The sequence below is a fragment of the Panthera leo genome, chromosome E1, assembly GCF_018350215.1.
Source record: "Panthera leo isolate Ple1 chromosome E1, P.leo_Ple1_pat1.1, whole genome shotgun sequence".
Taxonomy (NCBI): domain Eukaryota; kingdom Metazoa; phylum Chordata; class Mammalia; order Carnivora; family Felidae; genus Panthera; species Panthera leo.
The window spans coordinates 43,108,357-43,130,644 of record NC_056692.1 but is presented as its reverse complement, the minus strand read 5'-3'; the positions used below and the strand labels follow the sequence as shown (position 1 = coordinate 43,130,644).

The window sequence follows — 22,288 nt, the reverse complement described above, 5'->3', positions numbered from 1 at the left end:
AGCTGGGTGGCTCAGTCGGTTGAGCATCCGACTTCGGCTCAGGTCATGATCTCACGGCTCATGGGCTGGAGGCCCGCATCGGGCTCTGTGCTGCCAGCTCAGTGCCTGGAGGCTGCTTCATATTCTGGGTCTCCCTCTCTCTCTCTGCCCTCTCCCTCCCATGCTGTCTCTCTCTGTCTCTCAAAAATAAATAAACATTAAAAAAAAGAAAAAAGAAAAGAGGGCATTAGGGTGGCCTGGGTGCCTCAGACGGTTGAGCGTCCATTTGGCTCAGGTCATGATCTCACGATTTGGGAGTTTGCTGCTGTCACTCCCTAGCCCACTTTGAATCCTCTGTCCTCCTCTCTCTTTGCCTCTCTCTCTCTCTCTCTCTCTCTCTCTCTCTCTCTCCAGTCAAATAAGCAAACAATAAAAGAAGTATATGACCCATAAGTCATATGAAAAGATGTCTAACATCAAAAGACTGCATACTGTATGACTTCATTTACACAAAATGTCCAGAATTGGCAAATCCATAAAGACAGAAAGTAGATTAGTAGTTGCTAGGGGTTGAGGGAGAGGGGACTAGAGAGGAGTGACTGCTCATGGGCACAGTGTTCCTTTTTGAGACAATGAAAATGTCCTAAAATTAGGTAGTGGCTGTAGTTTCACTATTCTGTGAACATACCAAAAATCACTGAACTGTATAGTTTAAATGAGTGAATTTTAGGCAATGTAAATTGTGTCTCATTAAAGCTGTTATAAAGAGAAAAAAAACAAAACAGGGGCTCCTGGGTGGCTCAGTTGATGGAGCGTCCGACTTCGGCTCAGGTCATGATCTCACGGTCCGTGAGTTCGAGCCCTGCGTCGGGCCCTGTGCTGACCGCTCAGAGCCTGGAGCCTGTTTCAGATTCTGTGTCTCCCTCTCTCTTTGCTCCTCCTGTGCCCATGCTCTGTCTCTGTCTCTCAATAAGAAATGTTAAAAAAACAATTTGATTCTAAAAAAACTTAAAAAATTTTTTTTAATGTTTATTTATTCTTGAGAGAGAGAGAGAGAGAGAGAGACAGAGACAGAGCATGAGTGAGGGAGGGGCAGAGAGAGAGAGAGAGAGGGAGACAGTTTAATATCTGTATGTCAATTCAAGGGACCGAGAATAGCCAAAATGATCTTTTTTAAAAAAAAAAAAGTTTATCTATTCATTTTGAGAGACCGCGAGCATACACACCCGTGCAGAAGAGCAAACATGAGCGAGTGTGAGTGGGGAAAAGTGTGAGCAGGGGAGGGGCAGAGGGAGAAGGAGAGGGAGCATCCCAAGCAGGCTCCATGCTGTCAGTGCAGATTGCAACACGGGGTTCCATCTCACAAACCATGAGGTCATGACCTGAGCTGAAATCAAGAGCCGGCCACTTAACCAACTGAGCTACCCGGGTGCTCCAAAACGATTTTGACACAGAACAACACAATGGGAAGACTCACACGCCCTGGTTTCAAAACCTACTTCGAAACTACAGTAATCACGGTGTGGTACTGGCAAAAGAACAGACATGTAAGTTGATGGAACAGAACTGACAGTCCAGGAACAAATCCTCACATTTATGGCCCACTGATTTTCAACAAGGGTGCCAACACCATTCAACGTGGGAAGACTAGTCTTTTCAAATGATGCTGGGACAACCGTATATCCCCATACCAAATAATGTAGTTGGATTCCTACACTTCACACCATATATAAATTTTAACTCAAAATGAGTCAAAGACCTAGAAGGAAGAGCTCAAGCTATAAAACTCTCAGGAGAGAAATCTTTATGACCTTGGATTTAGGCGACGGTTTCTTAGACATGACACAAAAAGCACAACAAACCAAAGGAAAAATAGATAAACTGGACTTTATTTAAAAATAAAAAAACAACCCAAAACTATCATATGTCTGATACAAGTCTAGTATCCAGAACATCCAGAATATATAAAGAACTCTTAAAACTCAGTGAAAAGACAAATAATCAAATGTTTAAATGGGTAAAGGATTTGAAGAGACATTTCGCCAAAGAAAATACATGAATGGCCAATAAGCACATGAAAAGATGCTCAATGTCTTAGGTCATTAGGGAAATATAAATCAAAGCTACAATGAGATAGTACTCTACACTCACTAAGATGGCTATGATCGAACAGAGAGACAATGATAAGTGGTAGCAAGATTTGGGGAAACCAGAATCTTCATACATTGGTGGGAATGTAAAATGGTGTAGTCACTGTGGAAAACAGTTCGGCAGTTCCTCAAAAGGGTTAAATATAGAGTTACTACATGACCCAGCAATTCCACTCTTAGGTATGTACCCAAGAGAATTAAAAACATATGACCACACAAAAACTTGTACATGAATACTCATAGCAGCATTATTCACAATAGCCAAAAAGTCAAAATAATCCAAATGTCCAATAACTCACGAATGGATGAACAAAATGTGACTGGAGCACCTGGGTGGCTCAGTCGGTTAAGCATCTGACTTTGGCTCAGGTCGTCATCTCACAGTTCATGAGTTCGAGCTCTACATCAGGCTCTGTGGTTTTGGATCCTCTGTCCCCCTCTCTCTCTGCCCCTTCCCCGCTTGTGTGTGCGCTCTCTTTCAAAAATAAATAAACATTAAAAAAAGGAATGAAGTACTGAAACATGCTACAACCGGATAAATCTTGAAGCCAACAAGCCATGTGAAAGAAACTAGACACACATTTCTATGAAATGTCCAGAATAGGCAAATCCATAGGGGCAGAAGGTAAATTAGTTGTTGCCAGGGGCCTGGGAGGAGGGGGGAATGGGGAGTAAAGGCTGATGGGTATGGTATTTCTTTCGAGGGGGGCAATGACAATGTTCTGGAATTAGCAGTGATTATTGTCTATCAAAGTATACCATTGGACTATATACTTTATAATGTTGCATATTCTATTATGCGGACTATATCTCAATTTGAAGAAAAAAAAAAAAGAACCATGTTGTGATAAATAGAGAACCAGTTGCCAGAAGATCAAACATGTTAGTAGGTGGAGAAAAGGGGAGCGAAGATTCAAACTCTTCCACAACGGAGGTCAGAGGGAGTTAGCGGTGCGGCTGGGAGCCATGCATTTTTGTTCTTGCCTTGGAAACTCCCCTATTCTTCCTATTCCAGCCCCTTCTTCTACGTTTTTTCAGGCCCATTAACATGTCGGGTTTGTGTAACACTAGTTAATATCCAGTCAGACGATGTTATGAAGAGAAAGAACGTGAGTGTCACATGTCTGGTTAAACACAGTTCCTCAACCTTGAGGCTCCGAATGTCCTTTGGCTTTGAAAAAATAAAAATGGCATTAATACCTACAAGCTTACTGGCGGGCTCTGTGCAAGTAACCTCTTCCACGTGTGTGTCTTCCCCTGCCCACTTCTCCCCCCCCCCCCCGCCCCGCCCCCCTGGCTCCCTATTAAGAAAGACTATGAAGAATTATGCAGCCAAAACAATTTAGTAGTTTGTTATCCTTCCCCCAACTATCTCAGTGCTCTACCCCCACTGTCCCCCCCTCTTTCCTGGTAGCTCACCCATGGCCTTATACCCATCGGCTCGGTGCTTCCTCTTACCCAGGCAGCCCTCCTGCTGAGATGAATGCCCTGTGTTTATCTGTAGTGAAAACAAAATACAGGCCACTCCAAGTTATCCTATCTCCTCCTGTCTTTAGTGCCGCCTTCTCTTCATGGAGCTATTGTGCCTGAGCCAAGGGGAGAATGAGAACTGACCCGACAGGTTACATCTGCTGGACCGACAGCAATTGTCTTTCCACAGACTGCGATACGAACGAACGGTGGACGCTGCACTAGACATCATCTCCATTTCCGTTCAATTCCCTCATTTTACAGATAAAACGTGTGCTGACTCAGTCTATTGGCTTTTGGATATTCGTGGGCTTATCTTTATGGGAGTAAAACATAACAACAGTTATCCTCAAAGACTGTCTCATAATCAAAGTTGAAGAAATACTGTTCTAGATATTTTTTTGTTTTTTAAAAAACTCTATCTTATTTGAAGAGGAAAACTCAAGTATTTTTGCAAAAGCTTTCCGTTGCAGAGCAACGGGACAGACTAAAGGTAGCTCACAAAATAAGGGAACATTTCTTACGTGTTATTTTTTTTTTCTCCAAATTCTTCTACAGAGGTCCAGACAGATGGGCTACGTTTCCTTTCTATTAACTGAGGAGACAGAGAAGACTTGAGGACTGAAGCTTGTCACCACTGTCCTGAATGTACTGAAATCCTAACAGCTTTAGCTGAAAAAATGTCCAAAGCAGGCAGTGAAAATACATTTCAAATAGGACAGACTCCAAACTCTCTATGCTGGAATCCCAAGGCATGGAGGGAAAACTGGCTCCTTGGAGGAAAGCAGTTGAAGAAATAAGTAGAGTGATCTAGACCCTATTCCAGTATGTTTGAAGTACTTGGGGATAGAATAACCCCTTTCCTTTATTCATCTACATAGGTTCATGAGCCATGAGAACATGACTCCCCATGCGAAGCTCCTCAATACAAGACATCTAACGGCATCACGTAGATCCTCTCTCAGGGGTTGGGCGGGGGGAGGGGCGAAGCCTAAAGAATCTGAAATGGTGAGCCCATGTTTTAATTCAAGTTCTGAGAACAGCCTTGAAGAGGAGTTTCTGGCAGTGAGGAACAGCCCAAGAAGCAAGGGCCCCGGAATCAGGCAGACCTAGGTCTGAATTCTGGCTGTCACTTCCTGGTGAAGGGACTTAAGTAACGAACGTCTCCGAGTCTTTTTAGCAGCATTTACCTCATAAGGCAATTTGAGGATTAAAGGAAAGAGCATGTGCAAAGCACCTAGCATAAGGCTGGGCACAGAGTGGGTGCCTAGCAGTGACGATGTGATATTTGCACCAGGCGGTGAGCAGGAAGCCTGGGGATGCCCATAGGTGGCATGGCCAGGAGCTCCCGAAGCATAGGGAAAAGGAGCTCCCTGCTCGAAAGGTCCTATTCCAGTGAGAAGCTGACTCCAAGGGACGACGCCCAAAAGGCCGGTTGTCATTCAGGTCCTACCTAGTGCCAGGGAATGCGGAATTGTATTACTCGCGAAGCTTCTTAAGTGGTTCTGTCACTTATTGACAGTGTGAACCTAGGCAAGTCTCCCGATGTCTCTGAGTTTCAACTTCCTCATCCCCGAAATGAGGATGATACTACCTGTATCACAAGAGTTGCTGGAAAAACGAAAATGAAGTGCCGTGTGAGGGGCCACATCCGGAGCATTTCCCACGTGCCAAGCTCTATTCTAAGAGTTTAAGACACACTGTCTTACTTGCAGCACAAGCGAAAGGTCTCAGCGTAGTGCCGGAGCGCAGTAAATACCTAACAGAGGTAGGTATTAAAGAAATGATATGGGGCAGAGGAGCAACTACCATGCTTCCCAGAGAAAGAAGATGCCTTGGCATATACGTGGGAAGAATCAGATGCAGCTGGGAGAAGAAAAGTAACAGTTGGGTATGACTATCGCAAAGCTTCTGAACTACCACACACGGAAAATAATAAAAGTTACCCTAAATCACCCCAAAAGGACAGCCCTGAGTTGTCATCTTCATCCTTAACGTTGATGCCTTTCTGAATCTGAGAAGAAGCTGTCAGGATTTCCAGTACATACCAAAAAGCGATGACAATATCCTGAAGTGTGTCAACTTGTGTGGGCACGCAGCCGTCTAAAAGGAAGCAGATGGCGGTTGACTGGGGGAGCGTTAGGGCGTCTCTGTGACTGCGGCTCGACTTTGCCTTCAGAGGGTGGCCACACCTACCTCAACGATATTCTCAACAATAATTCAAAAGGGGTAAGGCTTAGATTTTCCTTATTCTCCCTTAGAGCTTATGTTCTTGGCACAATACTGATGCGCCACAGACGAGCCAGCATGTGAATGTGCTCTATCCCGATAAGGTACAGCCTTTCTACATCGTAGAGTCCTTCGGCTTCTAAACTCATGGAGCTCGTACTGTTAGAAGCAATGAAGTGAATTTTTTAAAATAAGCCATCGGTCTGCACCTGTGTAGGTGAATGAAGGAGAAGCACTTTAAAGTCAGGAAAAAAAAAGTATACTTAACATTTAGGATTATCAACCACTGTTGGTTTTCCATAATATATTTCATTCCTGATTTCATCTGAAAGAAATAGGATTATTACTACCATTCAAAAAGTGGTACCTTATTAATAAACTCTTGGCATGGCTTTGAGGTGGATTTCAGATTCAAAATAGACTTTACCACACCGCTAACGTGTTCACTCAGTGTTTATCAATAACTTAAGAGGCTTCATTCAAAAAACTTACTGAGATAGAATTACCTGAAACCCAGGGGTGAATCGAGGCCTTGTAGGGTCTGGACCTCATCTACTTTGGGAAATCCTGCCTCATCAAAACATGCAAAATTATGCGTACAGGAACTGCGAGGGTCCCTCCCAAGACTTCGGAAGGGGCCTATGTAAGTGAGAAGACCTGAAGTTTAAGCTTCAGTCAGTTCAAGATAAATCCACCTCAGCTGGGGCCCAAAAGGTTTACAAACTTATTTAATGCTGGAGAAAATATTGTTTCAACTTATAAACACCCCAGTAATTAAGTCACATAGGTAATAACGTGACTGAATTCACGGGATGGCATCTCCCTTGCGCATGCTCTCTTTCTCTCAGAATAAATAAACGTTAAAAAGAAAAAAGAAAAGAAAAGTTTGGCCCCAAACAAGGAGCCCAACCTCCAATACACACTTACTGTACTGTGATAATTTTTTGGAAGTTAACTGTGAATTCGTTTTAGTAGTACAGCTCTATTCAAACCACATTGAAAGGGCGGGCCTACGCCGGCTGACTCCATCTTGTTCTGTGTCCTTCACCTTGACCACACCTCCTCCCCTTGAGTAACCCCCCCCCCCCCACCTGCCTAACAGCACTCTTCCCCAGGACCCTTCCCCAGCCAATCAGCTGAGGCCACAGCCATTACCTCACCAACTGCCCCTAGGCCCCCATAAAACCTTTGTCCTTTTGAAACTGGCTCTCTCTCCCCGGTATCTCACCTCTGCATCAGTGCAGGTAAGGGATTGAGCTCGAGCAAAGGCTCTTTTGCTTTTACATCGGACTCGGCTCCCTGGCGGTATTTGGGGATCACGAATTCTGGGCATAACACACATGACATGAGTATTAATTTATTCTCAATACCAGCTAGCTCTGGTTCTTTAATTACCTTTTTCTGTCATGTAAGATCGATGAGGGAGCATGAGGCAAGTTGAGGGCAAAATACAAGTTAGCACATGCCCCCGCCCCAGGTGGGATATGTGTGATTCTGGCTGCTCGAGGACAAAGGAAAGGAAAGAAAACAAATGGTTAACTGATAAGAGATCTCAGTCGGGCAAGATAGGAGTTTCCATCAGTTTACAAATATCTTAGTAAATTACAAGAAAAAGGCAATCTTATCAATAGCCTAATCGCCAGAAACCTACAGAATCAGCTTCCTGGAGCCCCAACATCACCCCTCCATAGTGATATGGGGAACAAAGGCAAGAAGGAAATCTCAGGTAAAATTAAATTTCCTTATAACCTGCAGCCTATTGACAGATACTTGAGGCAGGCAAATAAAATATTTCTCCAGGAACTCCCTACTGTCTTAATGCTTTGCTAGACGGAAAAACAACCTTAGCTTGACAATAGCAAGGCCTCTGGTATCTTAGGAGTCCTCTTTCACATATCACAGTCCCTCTGGAGACTTCCCTTTTGACTTGACCTCCCAATTCCATAGCATATAACCTGTCACTCTTCACAACCCCAGTGCAGTTCTTTCTGCCCACGGTCCTGTCCCTGTGCTTTCATAAAATCGCCTTTTTGCACCAAAGACATGTTCAAGAATTCTTTCTTGGCCGTCGGCTCCCGACTCCCCACCATCTCCCCAAAACTTCATCAAGATGAACGTGAAAACTCAACACAAGCAAGTTGTTGCCTTGTCCACGACAAATCTTTTCTATTCCACAACCATCCCCTACTTTGTCACCCCCTAGCTCGTTACCCTGCTGCACTGATGCCAGCATGGCTCACATACGTTTTCCCATCAACGGCCATCTTTTTCTCCTTCCAGTATGAAAGATTCTTGGGGACAGTCCCTGTGTATTCTTTGTACCCCCAGTACTTAGTACACTGTCGACACAGAGTGCGCGTGGCACTGAGTGTTTTTCAATGAATTCATTCATTGTTATCAACGGATTCCACCCTATTTTGTCCTGTATTGCCTACATAACTATGAAATTCAGATTCTTAGAAGAGACTCTCGGTGTTATAAGATGCTTAGTAGAGGTGGTGAGTTTTAAGACATTATATTGACACCACTAAAACCTCTTGGTGGAGAAACTCAATGAGCCCGTTCTCTGGCATGCCGGCAAAACAAAAAACTGACCCTCAGTATTCTTTCCCCAAGTTAGGCATCAGCAAATTAATGAGAGGAGAGAGGAGGCCCCTGCTCTTGGGCACCCGCAGGAACTTACTCCAGCTCCGGACACACCGTAAACACTTTCATCTAATGGAAGATAAGTTGTGAAATCGGATTTCTGAACCACAAGACAGTAAGACAGTCTTTTCCAGCGTCTGCTTTAGAGGAGGGTCTTCAACCTTGAGTCTAAAAATCCCCCTCAGGCCACTGAACATGTCCAGTATGATTTGCTTTTTTACAGAGAAATCACAGAATTTTCCGGCTGAAAGGGAATAACACACTTCTTAATTGAAGAGTGGTCAGGAAAGAAAACACATGGAGAGCAGTGCCCTGTGGCAGGCATTCAGGAGTTCTTTCTGCTTTCCTGATGGCTCAAGAAGCACCCACACCTTTTGCTGCCTGGAGAACTCTGTGCTAAACTTCGTTCTTTGAAGTTCTCTTTTGCATAGGAAACTTGCACATGAGCAGGAATCAAAGTTAAATTCAAAAGTGGATTTCAAGGACCATGCACACCTTGGGGAAGCATCACTGTCACGAATTCCCATGATAATACTGACTTGGGTGTTACTTGCTTGGGGCTTTCATTGCCCACACAAAGCTGGGTACGAGGGAGGGCAGAGAGTGCCATTTAGGAGTTAAGACAAGTCCCTTGGCCTCTTTGTACCTTAGTTTCCTCATTTGAAAAAAAAAATGGATTTTAAGACCTACTTTCCAGAATTCATACTGGGTTTATTAACACACACCTAACCAATCACTGTATGATATTTTTACATGTAGTTTTTTTTTGTTTTTTTTTTTACATGTATTCATTTTCTATTTCACTTACAGCTTGTGTAAAAACGGCATTCCATGCCAGGCCTGAAATGTTCCAAAGCTCAGTTCGGTGAGTAAATTGCAACGAAGATTTCTACACACACACACACACACACACACACACACACACACACACACACAAAACAAGACACAAACAAAGAGAAAAAAAAGATATTCTTTCAGAATATTTATCCTTTGGCAGTGATTCTAATTTATAGATAATGAAACATAACCACAATACTCTCTCCATACACTAAAGAAATCTCACTATGAAAGATACTTGCCTTTTTAAAAAAATATTTGCATGAAAGATTTATACTTTCATGTTTATACATGTGGTGCATTAGATACAAATCAGTAAATGCTCAATAAATACTTGTGTTAAGTAAGTATTTTTTTCTAGAGAAGTAAGTTTATTTCTCTAGAAAAACGTTTCACAACTTTAGCACTGTTGAGATTTATGGTTGGATAATCTTTGTTATGGGGGGGGGGGGTGCTGCCCTGTGAACTGTAGGGTGTGACAGCAGCCCTGGCCTCCACCCACTAGATGCCAGGAGCACATCTACAGTCTGACAATCAAAAATGTCTCCAGACACTACCAAGTGTCACCTGGATGCAAAATCACCCTGGCAGAGAACTGCTGCTCTAGAACGATTCACTCTGATCTCTATAATAACTCTCACACCAAACTTTGCCACAGACAAAAAAGATTTGCTACATAATTTTAGTAGCTTTCGACTAATAAAGTTTCATTCATTCCAAATGAATAACAAAGAGGTTTACAATTAAGTTTAATACAAATTCCAAATATAATGAAATTATATTTGTAACTTACATAAACTTCAAAAAAGGTAGTGATTCAAATGTACGTCTTTCAATAGATTGTATTTTATTGCAGGATAAATCTCTAGGAAAAGGAAAAGGAAAATATTGCCTCAATTAGCTATAAGATATCTAATTAGTAGGATGGTAGTATTGAATAAGTAGCTTTTGGCTAAACTCTGAGTATTAGGAATTGTTATTTGAACCTTCCAGAGCCCCTAACCCTGTCCTCACCTTTCTTAAGAGTCTCACCTTTGTGATCTTCATACATAAAATATACAACTATAGATCTTGATAGATCTTGGAAGTAATCTTTCCTGAGAGCAGAAGAATTGATTAAATGACTGTTTGTGGCCTCATCAATTTCTAAATTATGAGCTCAAAGTTGTGATCTCCACATATAATTTCTAATATTAAAAGGGATATTCTCACATTAGCACACCTTCCTGGTTTAGTTCTATTTCTTGACACCAAGTCAATACCAGAAGAGGTAAAAGATACCTTTTCATTTAACTTGAAAAGAAGTTACTCCTCTAATCAATACCTAACTTTGAACGAACTCAGAATTATATTATCATATTAATAGAAATTTATTTTTGGTTGTACGTTGCCTAAACGGTCTATGAATTTATCAATTGCTTCAGCTGCAAGTGGGGCCAACAAAAAAACAACATGGTCCTGGATTTTTATTTGGAAACACCCATTCTTGATTATGGTTGACCCTCTTATTTCCATGGATTTCAGCCGAGTCCCTCACTTTCCACCTACATGGGTACCACCATCTTCTGACTGGCATTTTCATCTCTGGTCTCTCCCATTCTAATCTATACTGCACACAGTCACCAGATTAATTCTCCAGGAGTGGTTCTCAAATATCAGAGTCACTTGGGAACTTACTCAAGATGCAAATTCTCAGCTCTACTCTGGACTGAGTGAATCAGGAACTGTGGAGGTGGAACCTGTGTTCTGACAAGGCCTCCCGGTGACCCTGGTGCAGTCTAAAGTTTGTCCTAGAGCACTGCTGTGATAACACGGTAGCCTGGCATATTATCCAAGGCCTTCAAAATCCTAAATCCGGCTCTAGTTTCCTACTCTACAGATACCAAAGAAATTTCTCCTGCATTTTGCCTTTCACTCACTCTATCTTGCAAGCATATTCTTCCCAAGATGTCTATCTGATGATACGTCATAGCCATTCAAGGTTCTGTTCAAACAGCATTTCTCTAGTAACTTCCCTGATCCAACTTGAAGTCTTCCCCCCTCTTCTGTGTTCCAAAAACAACTTATACTTCTCATTGCCCAAATCCATTTCTTCCCCTCCCCCTCTCCTCCTCCTCCTTCTTCTCCTTCTTTTAATTTTTTAAAGTAGACTCCACGCCCAACCTGGGGCTTGAACTCACGACCCTGAGATCAAGAGTCGCATGCTCTACTGACTCAGCCGGTCAGGTGCCCCAATTTCTTCTTAATATAGTTATTCTGGCATTCCATTTCCTCTGGGCATAAACTCCATGAAAGTATGGACTAGTCTTGCTCATCTGCGTTGTCTACTGTGTTTAAAACTGATGCATGGACAAAGAACAAACTCAAATATTTATAAAATAAATTAACAGCTGGGTAGTGAGTAGAAGGAGCAAAACGACTGAAAAGAAATGTGGTTTTATGACTTTGTGGCTCCCTCTTCTGCACTTTGTCAGTGCTTCATCATCCATTTAGTGCTTAGGCGTTATGGTTTAAGCTTCTGTTTATTTTCCCTGTGAAATCATGAGTTCCTACAAGGGTGGGAAGCCTGTCTTAACCATCTGCGTGCCTATGGTACTGGGCATAGGGCCTGTCACATTCTTTTTTAGGTTTTGATTCACATTTTTTTTGAATGAATGAATGAATGAGAACACTTCACCTGACATGAAATAATTGGCTTACAAAGTACCTCATAGTAGAAATAATGAAAGGCCCTATCCATTGCGCAGTTTGTCTCTTTTGTTTTTCTCCAAACTGTGTTTGTAATGTTTGGAGCCCAGATGGCAGAGGTAGCCAAGAAGACCAATACAAAGTGGTTGTCCCCTAAGACTTGGAAGGTTTGATAATTTGAAGGACTATTTTTAGTGTCATATGAGATTCTTTTTACTCACTACCCTTAAGCCTTCCACATTTGCAAGAAGAATCTATTTTCTAAAGCACATCATTAATAAGGATTAATGAGGGGCGCCTGGATGGCTTAGTCAATTGAGCATCTGACTTCGTTCGGTTCAGGTCATGATCTCACTGCTCATGAATTCGAGCCCCGCATCGGGCTCTGGGCCAACAGCTCAGAGACTGAAGCCCGCTTCGGATTCTGTGTCTCCCTCTCTCTCTGTGCCTACCCTGCTCATACTCTGTCTCTCTCTCTCTCAAAAATAAATAAACATTAAAAAAATTTTTAAAAAAGGATTAATGAAATACACAGCTTTGCATGGCATGGACAAAGAATAAACACTGAACCTCCATAGCAAAGAACATTAGTATCTCTGTAAGTACTATTCACTAGTAAAATGAGCTGAAATGCCTCCCTCACCCTCTAATTCAAACTGCTGTTGGGGGGTCCGTGCCTGATCTCTTTCTCCCCTAATCTCCCTGCTACCATTTTTTTCCAATCTCTGTCAAATTTTGCTGACATGAATAAAGGAAACAATGTTGTAGATAATAAAAAGAAGTCTTTTTTATGTGACTTGGGCATGTTTTAGAATGACATAGATTTATGGGGCACCTGGGTGGCTCAGTCAGTTAAGCCTCCGACTTCAGCTCAGGTCATGATCTTAAGGTTTGTGAGTTCGAGCCCCATGTCGGGCTCTGTGCTGACAGCTTAGAACCTGGAGCCCACTTCGGATTCTGTGTCTCCCTCTCTCTCTCTCTCTCTCTGCCCCTCCCTCACTCATGCTCTGTCTCTGTCTCTCTCTCTCTCTCTCTCTCTCTCTCTCTCAAGAATAAATAAACATTAAAAAAATTTTTTTAAGTTTTTTTAGAATCAAATTGTTTTTTTAACATTTCTTATTGAGAGACAGAGACAGAGCATGGGCACAGGAGGAGCAAAGAGAGAGGGAGACACAGAATCTGAAGCAGGCTCCAGGCTCTGAGCAGTCAGCACAGAGCCTGACGCAGGGCTGAAACTCACAAACTGCAAGATCATGACCCGAGCTGAAGTAGGATGCTTAACCAACTGAGCCACCAGGTGCCCCCTTTTTAATTTTTTTTTAAAAGAATGACATAGATTTACCTTTCTAATCAAGTTTTCATATACATATATATATATACATATATATATACATATATATATGTATATATATATATAAATTTTAAAGTTTATTTCTTTGAGAGAGAGAGCGAGCTCAAGCAGGAGAGGGGCAGAGAGAGAGGGAGAGAGAATCCTAAGCAAGCTCCACAGGGTCAGGGAGGAGCCCATCGTGGGGCTTAAACTCACAAACCCTGAGATTGTGACCTGAGCCGAAATCAAGAGTCAGTTAACCATCTGAACCACACTGGCAGCCCTTTCTAATCAAGCTTTCTTAAAGGCAGATGTTAAAGTGAACATCTGGTTGGATTAGTTCGGCTCCTTTAAGCCCCATTGCAAAGGAAGCCAATCTCCGCCATAGATTTGATCACCAAAGAAGCCAATTATAATCTGTGTTAATTAACCACACAATACACCCATAAACCAATCCTAAACAACTTGCAAATGTCTTTGATCTCTCTGTCACAAGAGGAATCAAGCCTCAGAGACCATAATCCAGCGAAAACCTATCCCCAGTGCCCCAGGAACTACTCAGGCTGCCTAGTTGCCTCTGCAAGTATTGTCAGCACATACAGACGACATTCACATTCGTTCCACTTGGTCTAGCTGGGGAAGTAGCCTAGGAGCAGTCTTTAGGGCAAGGAAAGACCAGGTTGAGATTTTCCGTGGGCCTCAAGACTTTACTGAATTTTGTAATGAGAAGGACAAAAAGTATCCTGCAGGTAGAAGGAGCCAAAATCGTAACCCCCAGTTTGCAGGCTGGGCCTCTCAATGGCAATCCTTTCCCATGTCTGTGCTGTCCAGCATGCCACGAGCCACGTGGAGCTCCTGAGCAACAGAGGAAATGAATTTTTCATTTTTCATTTATTTTTTAAATTTTTTTAAGTTCATTTGAGAGAGAGGAAAAAAAAAAAAAAAACCTCCAATGGGGGAGGGGCAGAGAGAGAGAGAGAATCCCAAGCGGGCTCTATGCAGTCAACACCCTGGCAGTGCAGTCAGAGCTTTAACCTACTGAGCCACCCAAGCGCCCCTCATTTTTCATTTAACTTAAATTTATTTAAATTTTATTTAAGTTATAATTCAATGTGACTAATTTACAAATAAATAGCCACACGGGGCTACTATATCTGACAGCACAGATCTAGAATCCAAAACGTTATAGTGCCAATAGCGATAACAAAATAGTGCCAGCGTGTAAAAAGAGCTTATGATTTTCCACTCATTGTTCCGAGTGTATTGGCTGTTAAACGTGCTCCATTGCCTTGCTTTTTTACTATTTTCCAAGTCTTGTCATGAAAAGACAAATTCATGTAAAATAATTACTACCAACTTTACTACGCATTCTGATACCATGCAGTTTCCGAATCTGTAACTACTAAACATCTAATTACCAGCAGCCAGAGATTTTTTTTTTTAACCTAAAAAGGGAGTTGTTCCGCATCCTTGAAATGATCAAGAGCCAGTGATTTAAAGTATTAGCAGGATGGCAGGTGGAAGAAAAGAAAATAACGGTCTTCACCTTCAGGCTCCCCCACTCGTTCCCATGCTCCAGGAGAGCAGAGGCTCCCTTCCGCTGTGTACCCCAGGAGCAAGGACGCGGGGAGCAGAGCGGAATTACAGAGAACCTCCTTCCTGTCTTCTGCCGTTGGAGTGGAAGGACCATCCCCTCGGCTCTGCCTGCTGGGCCTTCCTGTGCCCACCTAAGCCCCGGCCTAAGTTTCCAGAGGCTGTGGATGTGCGAGCGAGCGTGCGCGGGTACAGGGGCGGGAGGGTGTGCAGTTTCACTCACCTGAGCACATCTCCCCCTTATAGCGGACGCAGGAGAAGTCATCACACTCGCAGTACTTGCCCGTGATCTTGCCAAAGTCACTGCTGTGGCAGACGCACTGGCCACACAGGCACTCGCCCCGCTGGCTGCAGGCGGGCTGGCCCTCCCGGGGGCTGCACTCTTCCCGCTGCGAGGGGCGGTAGTCCTCTTCGGAGCACTCGCACTGGGACCCCAGCCACCCGGGCCCGCAGCGGCACACCCCACACTCAAAGGTCCCGTTGCCATTGTTGCAGCGGCGGCTGTAAGGCTCAGCATGGGCCTGGCACGCACAGTCACAGTCGAAGGTGACCTGAACGGTGAGGCTGTCTTTGAAGCCTACAGGCTTGATGGTGAAGGACTTCTCCCTCTCCTGCGGGCAGCCTCGCACCTTGGCCTCAATGCTGAAGCTCACCTGGGTGGAAAGGAAGACCGCATTCAAACACAGGCGCACCCTGTTATCACTCCAGCCCTGGAGGGAAAGAAGCCCCGCCCTGCCCCGCCCTGCCCCGCCCTGCCCCGCCCGGGAATATCCAAACTGGGTGTCTCATCCCCCAGCAACCTGGAGTTCCTCAGCCTCCAAATGACCAAGGTCTGCAAAGCAAAAAGAAAAGCCTGGGGACAGTTGTCCAGTTGTATCTGGTTGGGTGCACAGACATAATTTACAGTCAGGAGAGAGGTTGGTTTTGGTTTTTTTTATATATATATCTATTTTTTGGGAGACTGCAAGTGGGGGAAGGGCAGAGAGAAGGACAGAGGATCTGAAGCAGGCTCTGCGCTGACAGACTGACAGCAGTGAGCCTGAGGTGGGGCTCGAACTCACGAACTACAAGATTATGACCTGAGCTGAAGTTGGATGCTCAACCAACTGAGCCACCCAGGTGCCCCTGGATATGTGTGTGTGTGTGTGTGTGTGTGTGTGTGTGTGTGTGTGTGTGTGTGTGTGTGTTTTAATTCCACCTGTGAAATAAGCCAGCTCAAGCAGAACAGAACCTGTGATCTTATAAAAAAATTCTTCTCTGGCCAATGAAGCCAGCTGGACTGATTATACACAAGGTCAGTCAGCCAGACACACAAAGCACTATATGGCACCACACGATGCCACACAGTGACCAAAGGCTCAGGATCTACTGTTTAATTTCCATATAGTACATCATCACTTGTGCAGTCAAACACCTTTCCGGCCAATATTTCTTAGACAGGATATGTGCACATGTTCTAGAATATAGATAGGTGTACGGACAGATGGATGGACCTAGATACAGAAATGATAGAGATACAGATGATACCGGTGATAGAGATATAGCTATCCCCCTTTCTGCTTCCCTCCCTCTTCACCAACCCCTCCCCCCATCGGCAGAAGCAGAAGAGAACCAGTAAGGAAAGAAAGCCATAGAGGCCACAGAGGGACCTGAGAGGCAAAATGAACATTTGCGTTCTGGAAGTCTATGACAGTGGGTATTTGGTATTTTTGCCTGTTCCATTTGCTGTTGAATCTCCAGCAGCGAATGATGCCTGGCACAAAGTTGGCGCTCAGCAACTATCGGTAGATGTGACTGCCATTTCACATTGTAGAGGAAAGACAGGTATTACCTTAGGGGAGGCTGGAGACTGGGCCAAAGGTAAGAAATATTTTCATTTGCAATCAGCTGTGCATAAACAAACAGAGGTAAGCTAAACGCAAGTTTTTTAAAAATCTCCACGTAGCGGAGAAGTTTAGACAACAGGAGTCAGAGGAAAAGGTTGGCAGCTCCGTTATATCCAACTTGTAATGACCTTCGGGAAGAAGGTGCAGGGGAGGAATGGAAGGGTGCCCACAGACGCTCAGGGGCAAAGGCCAGGGTCAGAGCTGAAGCTTCAGCCCCTGCCCAGCCCAGCCCACCTCACCGTGTCTCCAATCTTGAGTCCGACACAAGACTTGAGCCCAGGGATGACCTCGTTGTTGAGACAGGTGGCGTTGAAGGATAGAGACAGCTCCTCGGGGAGGTCCCGCACTTCCAGCTCTACTTTAGAGCGGATTTTCTGAGCAGAAAGGGGGCAAAAGAAGGTTAAGGAGATGAGCCGAGAGGAAGTAGACAGGAACCAATTCCACCCCAAGTAAAATACCAGGTGGCCATGGACTCACCGCGGCAGTGCTGGGTGCTGGGGTTTGCTTACAAGCTGCCAGAGGAGAGCATCCTTAGGAGCCTATTTCTTACAATATTTCCTGCCCAAGGTCTGCTCCTCTCTCTCTCTCTGTGCCCCCTGGTGTCTAGTTGAATCTGGGTAAAATCTAAACCAGCCACACCCTCCTGCAAGCCTCAGAGACATGCAAAAAGGGAGGGCTAGCACTGGTCACCTTGGATAGTAGCTTTTTTTACCTAATTTTTAACCAACCTCATCTTCCCCTTGGCTCAGCTCCCTCTTCTCTCTATTGTTGGAGCCCTATCCCTCACCCTGTCCTTCCTCATCACCACCCCCAACCTCTCTTTCCTTTCCACCTTCTCTAAGCTCTTCCACCCACTGCTCCTGACACTCCCTGGCAATTCTTTCTGAGCCATTTCCCTCTCAGAAGGCTGCATTCCTCCCAGTGCTGGCCATCAGCCAGCCTCTAGAAGAATAAGAGGAAGGCAGTGAAGGCTGCATCGTGGACTCACATCCAGGACTCCAAAATCTGCGTTCCCTCCTGGGGAATGCCGAGTGAGGTGGATTCTTAGCAGACCCAACCCCAGTGCGAGACACTTACCCCATAAGCATCAACAATGAGCTGAAGGACGTTGCTGGAATTGGCAGACAGAACCCCCACTGTCGTCCCTGGGATGAGCTCGCTATAGTTCTAGAAGGTAAGACAGAGAGATGTGCAAGGCTGACTAAATGAAGAGGGTGATCTCAAAAGCCCTCCCCAAATCAGAATGAGGGTCTTGAAACGAAGATTGAGGGAAGGATGGGATATTTTACTTGTCACTTCCAGGAACAAACCTAGCAGTTTTGCAGCCCTGAGAAAAATTATAAAGAACTTCTCACACCCCTCTCCCCCAATAAATTACTCCCCTCCAGCACCACAAACACCAACACACCCATCCCGTGAGGTTCAAGGTTGGAGGAGAGAGACCATAAAAAGGAACCATTTGCCCCTGGGAATAGGCTGGAGGAGGGGCTTTCCCGGTTGGGAAGCATGGCCCGTGCTAGTGTGCCTGGGTTCCCAGAGACGGCTCCACCCAATACAGACCCCACTCCCGAAATCCCTGAAGGCACAGTCACCTGGTAGAGACTGACTACATTTTCCGTTACAGCAAAGATCAAATTGATGTTTTTCTGGGATAGCTTCTCGGTCATCAGCCCCAGAGAGGGATAATCCTGTAAAACGGGAGGATGTGGAAGTCAGTTAAGAATTCACCTGAATTCTACACCTTAGAACTTGGCTGATTTGGGCTGTGGCCCAGACGGTGGTGGTGCTGAAACCTTTTCACGCCATGATCAGTGTGAGGCAATGGACTAAGTGGCAACACAAACCCAGTTGTGAACTCCAGGGACAGATGAAGAGGCAAAGGCTGGTCAAAGCCAAGCATCTCAGGGCACCTGGCTGGCTCAGTTGGTTGAGTGTCTGACTCTTGATTTTGGCTTAGGTCATGATCTCACAGTTCATGAGACTGATCCCCGCATCAGGCTCTGCACTGACAGCGTGGAGCCTACTTGGGATTCTCGCTCCCTCCCTCCCTCTCTGCCCCTCCCTGCACACTGCGTGTGCTCTCTCTTTCTCTCAAAATAAATAAATAAACATTAAAGAGAACCCAGGCAGCTCAGTTGGTTGACGGGGTCATGATCTCACGGTTTGTGAGTTGAAGGCCCTCATCAGGCTTGCTGCTGTCTGCACAGAGCCCACTTCTGATCCTCTGTCTCCGTCTTTCTGCCCCTACCCCACCCATGCATGCGCACGTGCGCGCTCTCTCTCCCTCTCTCTCTCAAAAATAAATAAAACGTTTAAAATAAATAAGCATAGGGGTGCCTGGGTGGCTCAGTCGGTTGAGCATCCGACTTCGGCTCAGGTCATGATCTCACGGTCCGTGAGTTCGAGCCCCGCGTCGGGCTCTGTGCTGACGGCTCAGAGCCTGGAGCCTGCTTCCGATTCTGTCTCTCTCTCTCTCTCTCTGCTCCTCCCCCGCTCACACTGTCTCTCTCTCCTTCAAAAATAAATAAACATTAAAAAAAAAATTTTTTTTTTCAACGTTTTTTATTTATTTTTGGAACAGAGAGAGAGAGACAGAGCATGAACGGGGGAGGGGCAGAGAGAGAGGGAGACACAGAATCGGAAACAGGCTCCAGGCTCCGAGCCATCAGCCCAGAGCCTGACGCGGGGCTCGAACTCACGGACCGCGAGATCGTGACCTGGCTGAAGTCGGACGCTTAACCGACTGCGCCACCCAGGCGCCCCTAAAAAATTTTTTTTAAATAAAATAAATAAGCATAGAAAGAAAGAAAGGAAGAAAGGAAACCAAGCATCTTTCTTCCTACTGGACTTTGATGCATTCACACCAGTTAGTTGTCAGGCCTCGTTTTTTCCCCCCACTAATTCGCTTAACAAACATTTATTGAGTGATACACATATTACAGTCTCTGCTGCCAAGGAGCTCAGAGTCTAGTGCCGAAGCCAGGTACATACGACACAAAGCGAAGTGCAGAGAGGGGCATCGCAAGGGAATGTTGGGGCTCCGAGGAGAGAGGGGCGGGTGACGAGCGGGAAGGAAGGAGGGAGCTGCAAGGCAGAACTCCGAGTCTCCCTACTCTCCATCCAGCATGTGTCAAGCCCCATTTTGAAGCTTCTTCTTGTTTTGCAACTACTGACAAACGCCTCAGCCTGGCGTGTGTAATCCTCCCCAACGTGGTCTCAGCCTTCTGGTCCACACGGCATACACCTCTCTCCCTCTTCCGCTGACCACTGAGCTGCCCCCCCCCTCCCCGCCATGGACTGGCCTTCTTTCTGGTAACCCTCCTCCTTCCTTAGGACCCAGCTCAGGTCCCACCTTCTCTGGGAGTCCTTCCTTGACTATCCCAGTTCATGATGAGCTTTCCCCCTTTGAATACCTAAAGCCCTTATTGAGCGTGCTACCCCACTGCACACTAATCAATCATGCATCTTGTATTCTTGGTAGCACGTCTCCTCAACTAAACCAAAAAGGGTAGGACCTTACGTAGTCCCTTTATCCCCCTCAGCCCCTGGTAAGGTGCCTTGCGTACATTAGGTGTCAATGATTACTGACTCACCCAGTGCCCGGTCCTGCCCACTTGGACATGGCTGACACCAAAGAACCCAAGCCACAATGGGGATGCTGGTGAACTGCGAACATGTCCCTGGGATCCTAGACCTTGCAGAGAACTCATGAGATCATCCAGCTTGGGGGCGGGGGCGGGGGGGGGGGGGGCGAGGAACTCCCGCCTTTACACAGGTGTACCGTTAAGCCACCTAGACAAGGAGGGGCTATACTGTCTTTAAGAGACGTAGAGTTCACACCTCCCCCCAGATGCCCAGGTATCAGTATTCTGAGGGTCTTACATTTCTTCCTGGCTTACAGCCACTTAACTCCTCTCCTGTTACTTGACCTACTAAGGCCATAGAAAACAACTTAGAAGAAGTCGTCTTCTGTATCAGCTACATCATCCTTTCACCTTCTTCCTTTTTGTCCCTTTAACCTTTCCTCACAGGAACAGATCGCCATTCTTCAGATGATCTTTGTCTCTTTTTCCTCTGTCTTCTTCCAATAATCACAAGTGAGCGCGGTATTCCAAGAAGAGGCTAATCTGTGCACAGTAGACAGGAAGGCCCGCTTCCCAGCTGGACCTGCAAAAGTCCTTTGGGTCCATTCTGGATGCCATGCTGCTGCTGCTGCTGTTGCTTCTGCTGCTGGAGGCAGGGGAGGTGGTGGCGACAATGCCACAGCCAGGACCACTTATAATGGCTGTGCAGGCCGTACCGGGGGTGAGGGTGTCCAGTTGGTATGGGGGGCAGCGGGAGGACAGGCTGAAACAAGCCTTGCACCCTGCCCAGGGGAAGTGCCGCCATTTCCACATTCACACAAAGACTCTGCCTGGGTTAGGGCAGCCTTGGCCAGAGTGAATTGGGACCATAGGTGGTACCAAGAATCTCACCATGGTAGTGGAGGCAGAGTAATGGTTGTCACTGCCAACGTGGCACTGCCCATCATTGGGCTGGACAATGCCTGCCAGCCTTCCATCCAGTGCAATATGGGTCTTGGCATCAGTGGTAAACACCAGCAAGTGGGAGGCATCATTCCTCCAGCCAATCTTCTCCTGTTAAAAAAAAAAAAAAGCAAAAGAGAGAAAGCAACTTAAGCCACATCATTGGTAGAAAACAAAGATCCAAGGACTTCCACGCGTGAAGGGCTGAACAAGTCGTCTCGAAGAGGGGCCTCAGTCCCAGTCCTCAGAACACAAGCCAGAGCTTTTCCAAGTTGAAGGTTTCTGTCTCTTAGGAAAAGAGTCTCAGCTGATTAGTTCAGGCAGCTGAAAGACACCTACTTCAACTCCAAATATAACTTTTCCAGTGATAATCACATGGCCCATCTAGAAAGCCACCGGCAAGTACGAGCCCGGGCTGGGCTAGAGAAATCCCAACTGAACACCTGCCCGCTTTGCTAAGGTTCATCCAGCCTTGACTCTGACACCCTTCTAGAAAAGGTGGGAAGATGCTCTTCCCAGAAAACATCTGGGATCACTGAGGTTCAGAAAAACGTCTGCTCTGGCCAGGGAACGATACAAACAAAGGCTGCATAACAGGAGAAATGTGCTGCTCATACTATACAAAACTCTTTGTTCCTCTCTCTTATTTCGCACAGAAACCCCCACAGTTGGACCACCTTCTTCCCCATTTTAATCTACGCCAACCACACCCGCCACTCCCTGCCGTCCAAACTCACATCACAGACTGTAGCCTGCATGATGGCATCAAAGCCACCCTCTGGGGCATCTCGGTTCCGCGACACACTCTGCTTCTTCACTTCCTCATTGAAGCGGGTCACCTGGTCAGTTAGTGTCAGCACATGTTTGTAGCCAAACATAGGCAAGCAGGTGTTCTTCATACTGGTGGAGGGAGGGAGATAATTGAAGCAGAAACCCTAACTGGAAAAGGCTGCA

General features: G+C 45.5%; 2 protein-coding genes across 5 annotated transcripts in view; one reads left to right on the top strand and one right to left on the bottom strand.

Moving 5' to 3' along the window:
* The window catches only part of PLEKHM1 (pleckstrin homology and RUN domain containing M1), a 172,605-nt gene that overhangs the window by 3,841 nt on the left and 146,476 nt on the right, over positions 1-22,288 (top strand). The window lies entirely within an intron of this gene.
* LOC122205880 (integrin beta-3-like) overlaps positions 4,141-22,288 on the bottom strand; it is a 32,867-nt gene continuing 14,719 nt past the window's right edge. Inside the window, exons 6-13 of the mRNA XM_042914490.1 lie at positions 22,072-22,234; positions 21,284-21,445; positions 18,401-18,496; positions 17,886-17,975; positions 17,048-17,182; positions 15,146-15,575; positions 5,648-5,702; positions 4,141-4,194 (exon numbers count right to left, since the gene is read on the bottom strand). Of these exons, the coding sequence (XP_042770424.1) occupies positions 4,191-4,194; positions 5,648-5,702; positions 15,146-15,575; positions 17,048-17,182; positions 17,886-17,975; positions 18,401-18,496; positions 21,284-21,445; positions 22,072-22,234 (1,135 nt within the window). The 3' untranslated portion in view covers positions 4,141-4,190. The remainder of the gene's footprint in view (positions 4,195-5,647; positions 5,703-15,145; positions 15,576-17,047; positions 17,183-17,885; positions 17,976-18,400; positions 18,497-21,283; positions 21,446-22,071; positions 22,235-22,288) is intronic.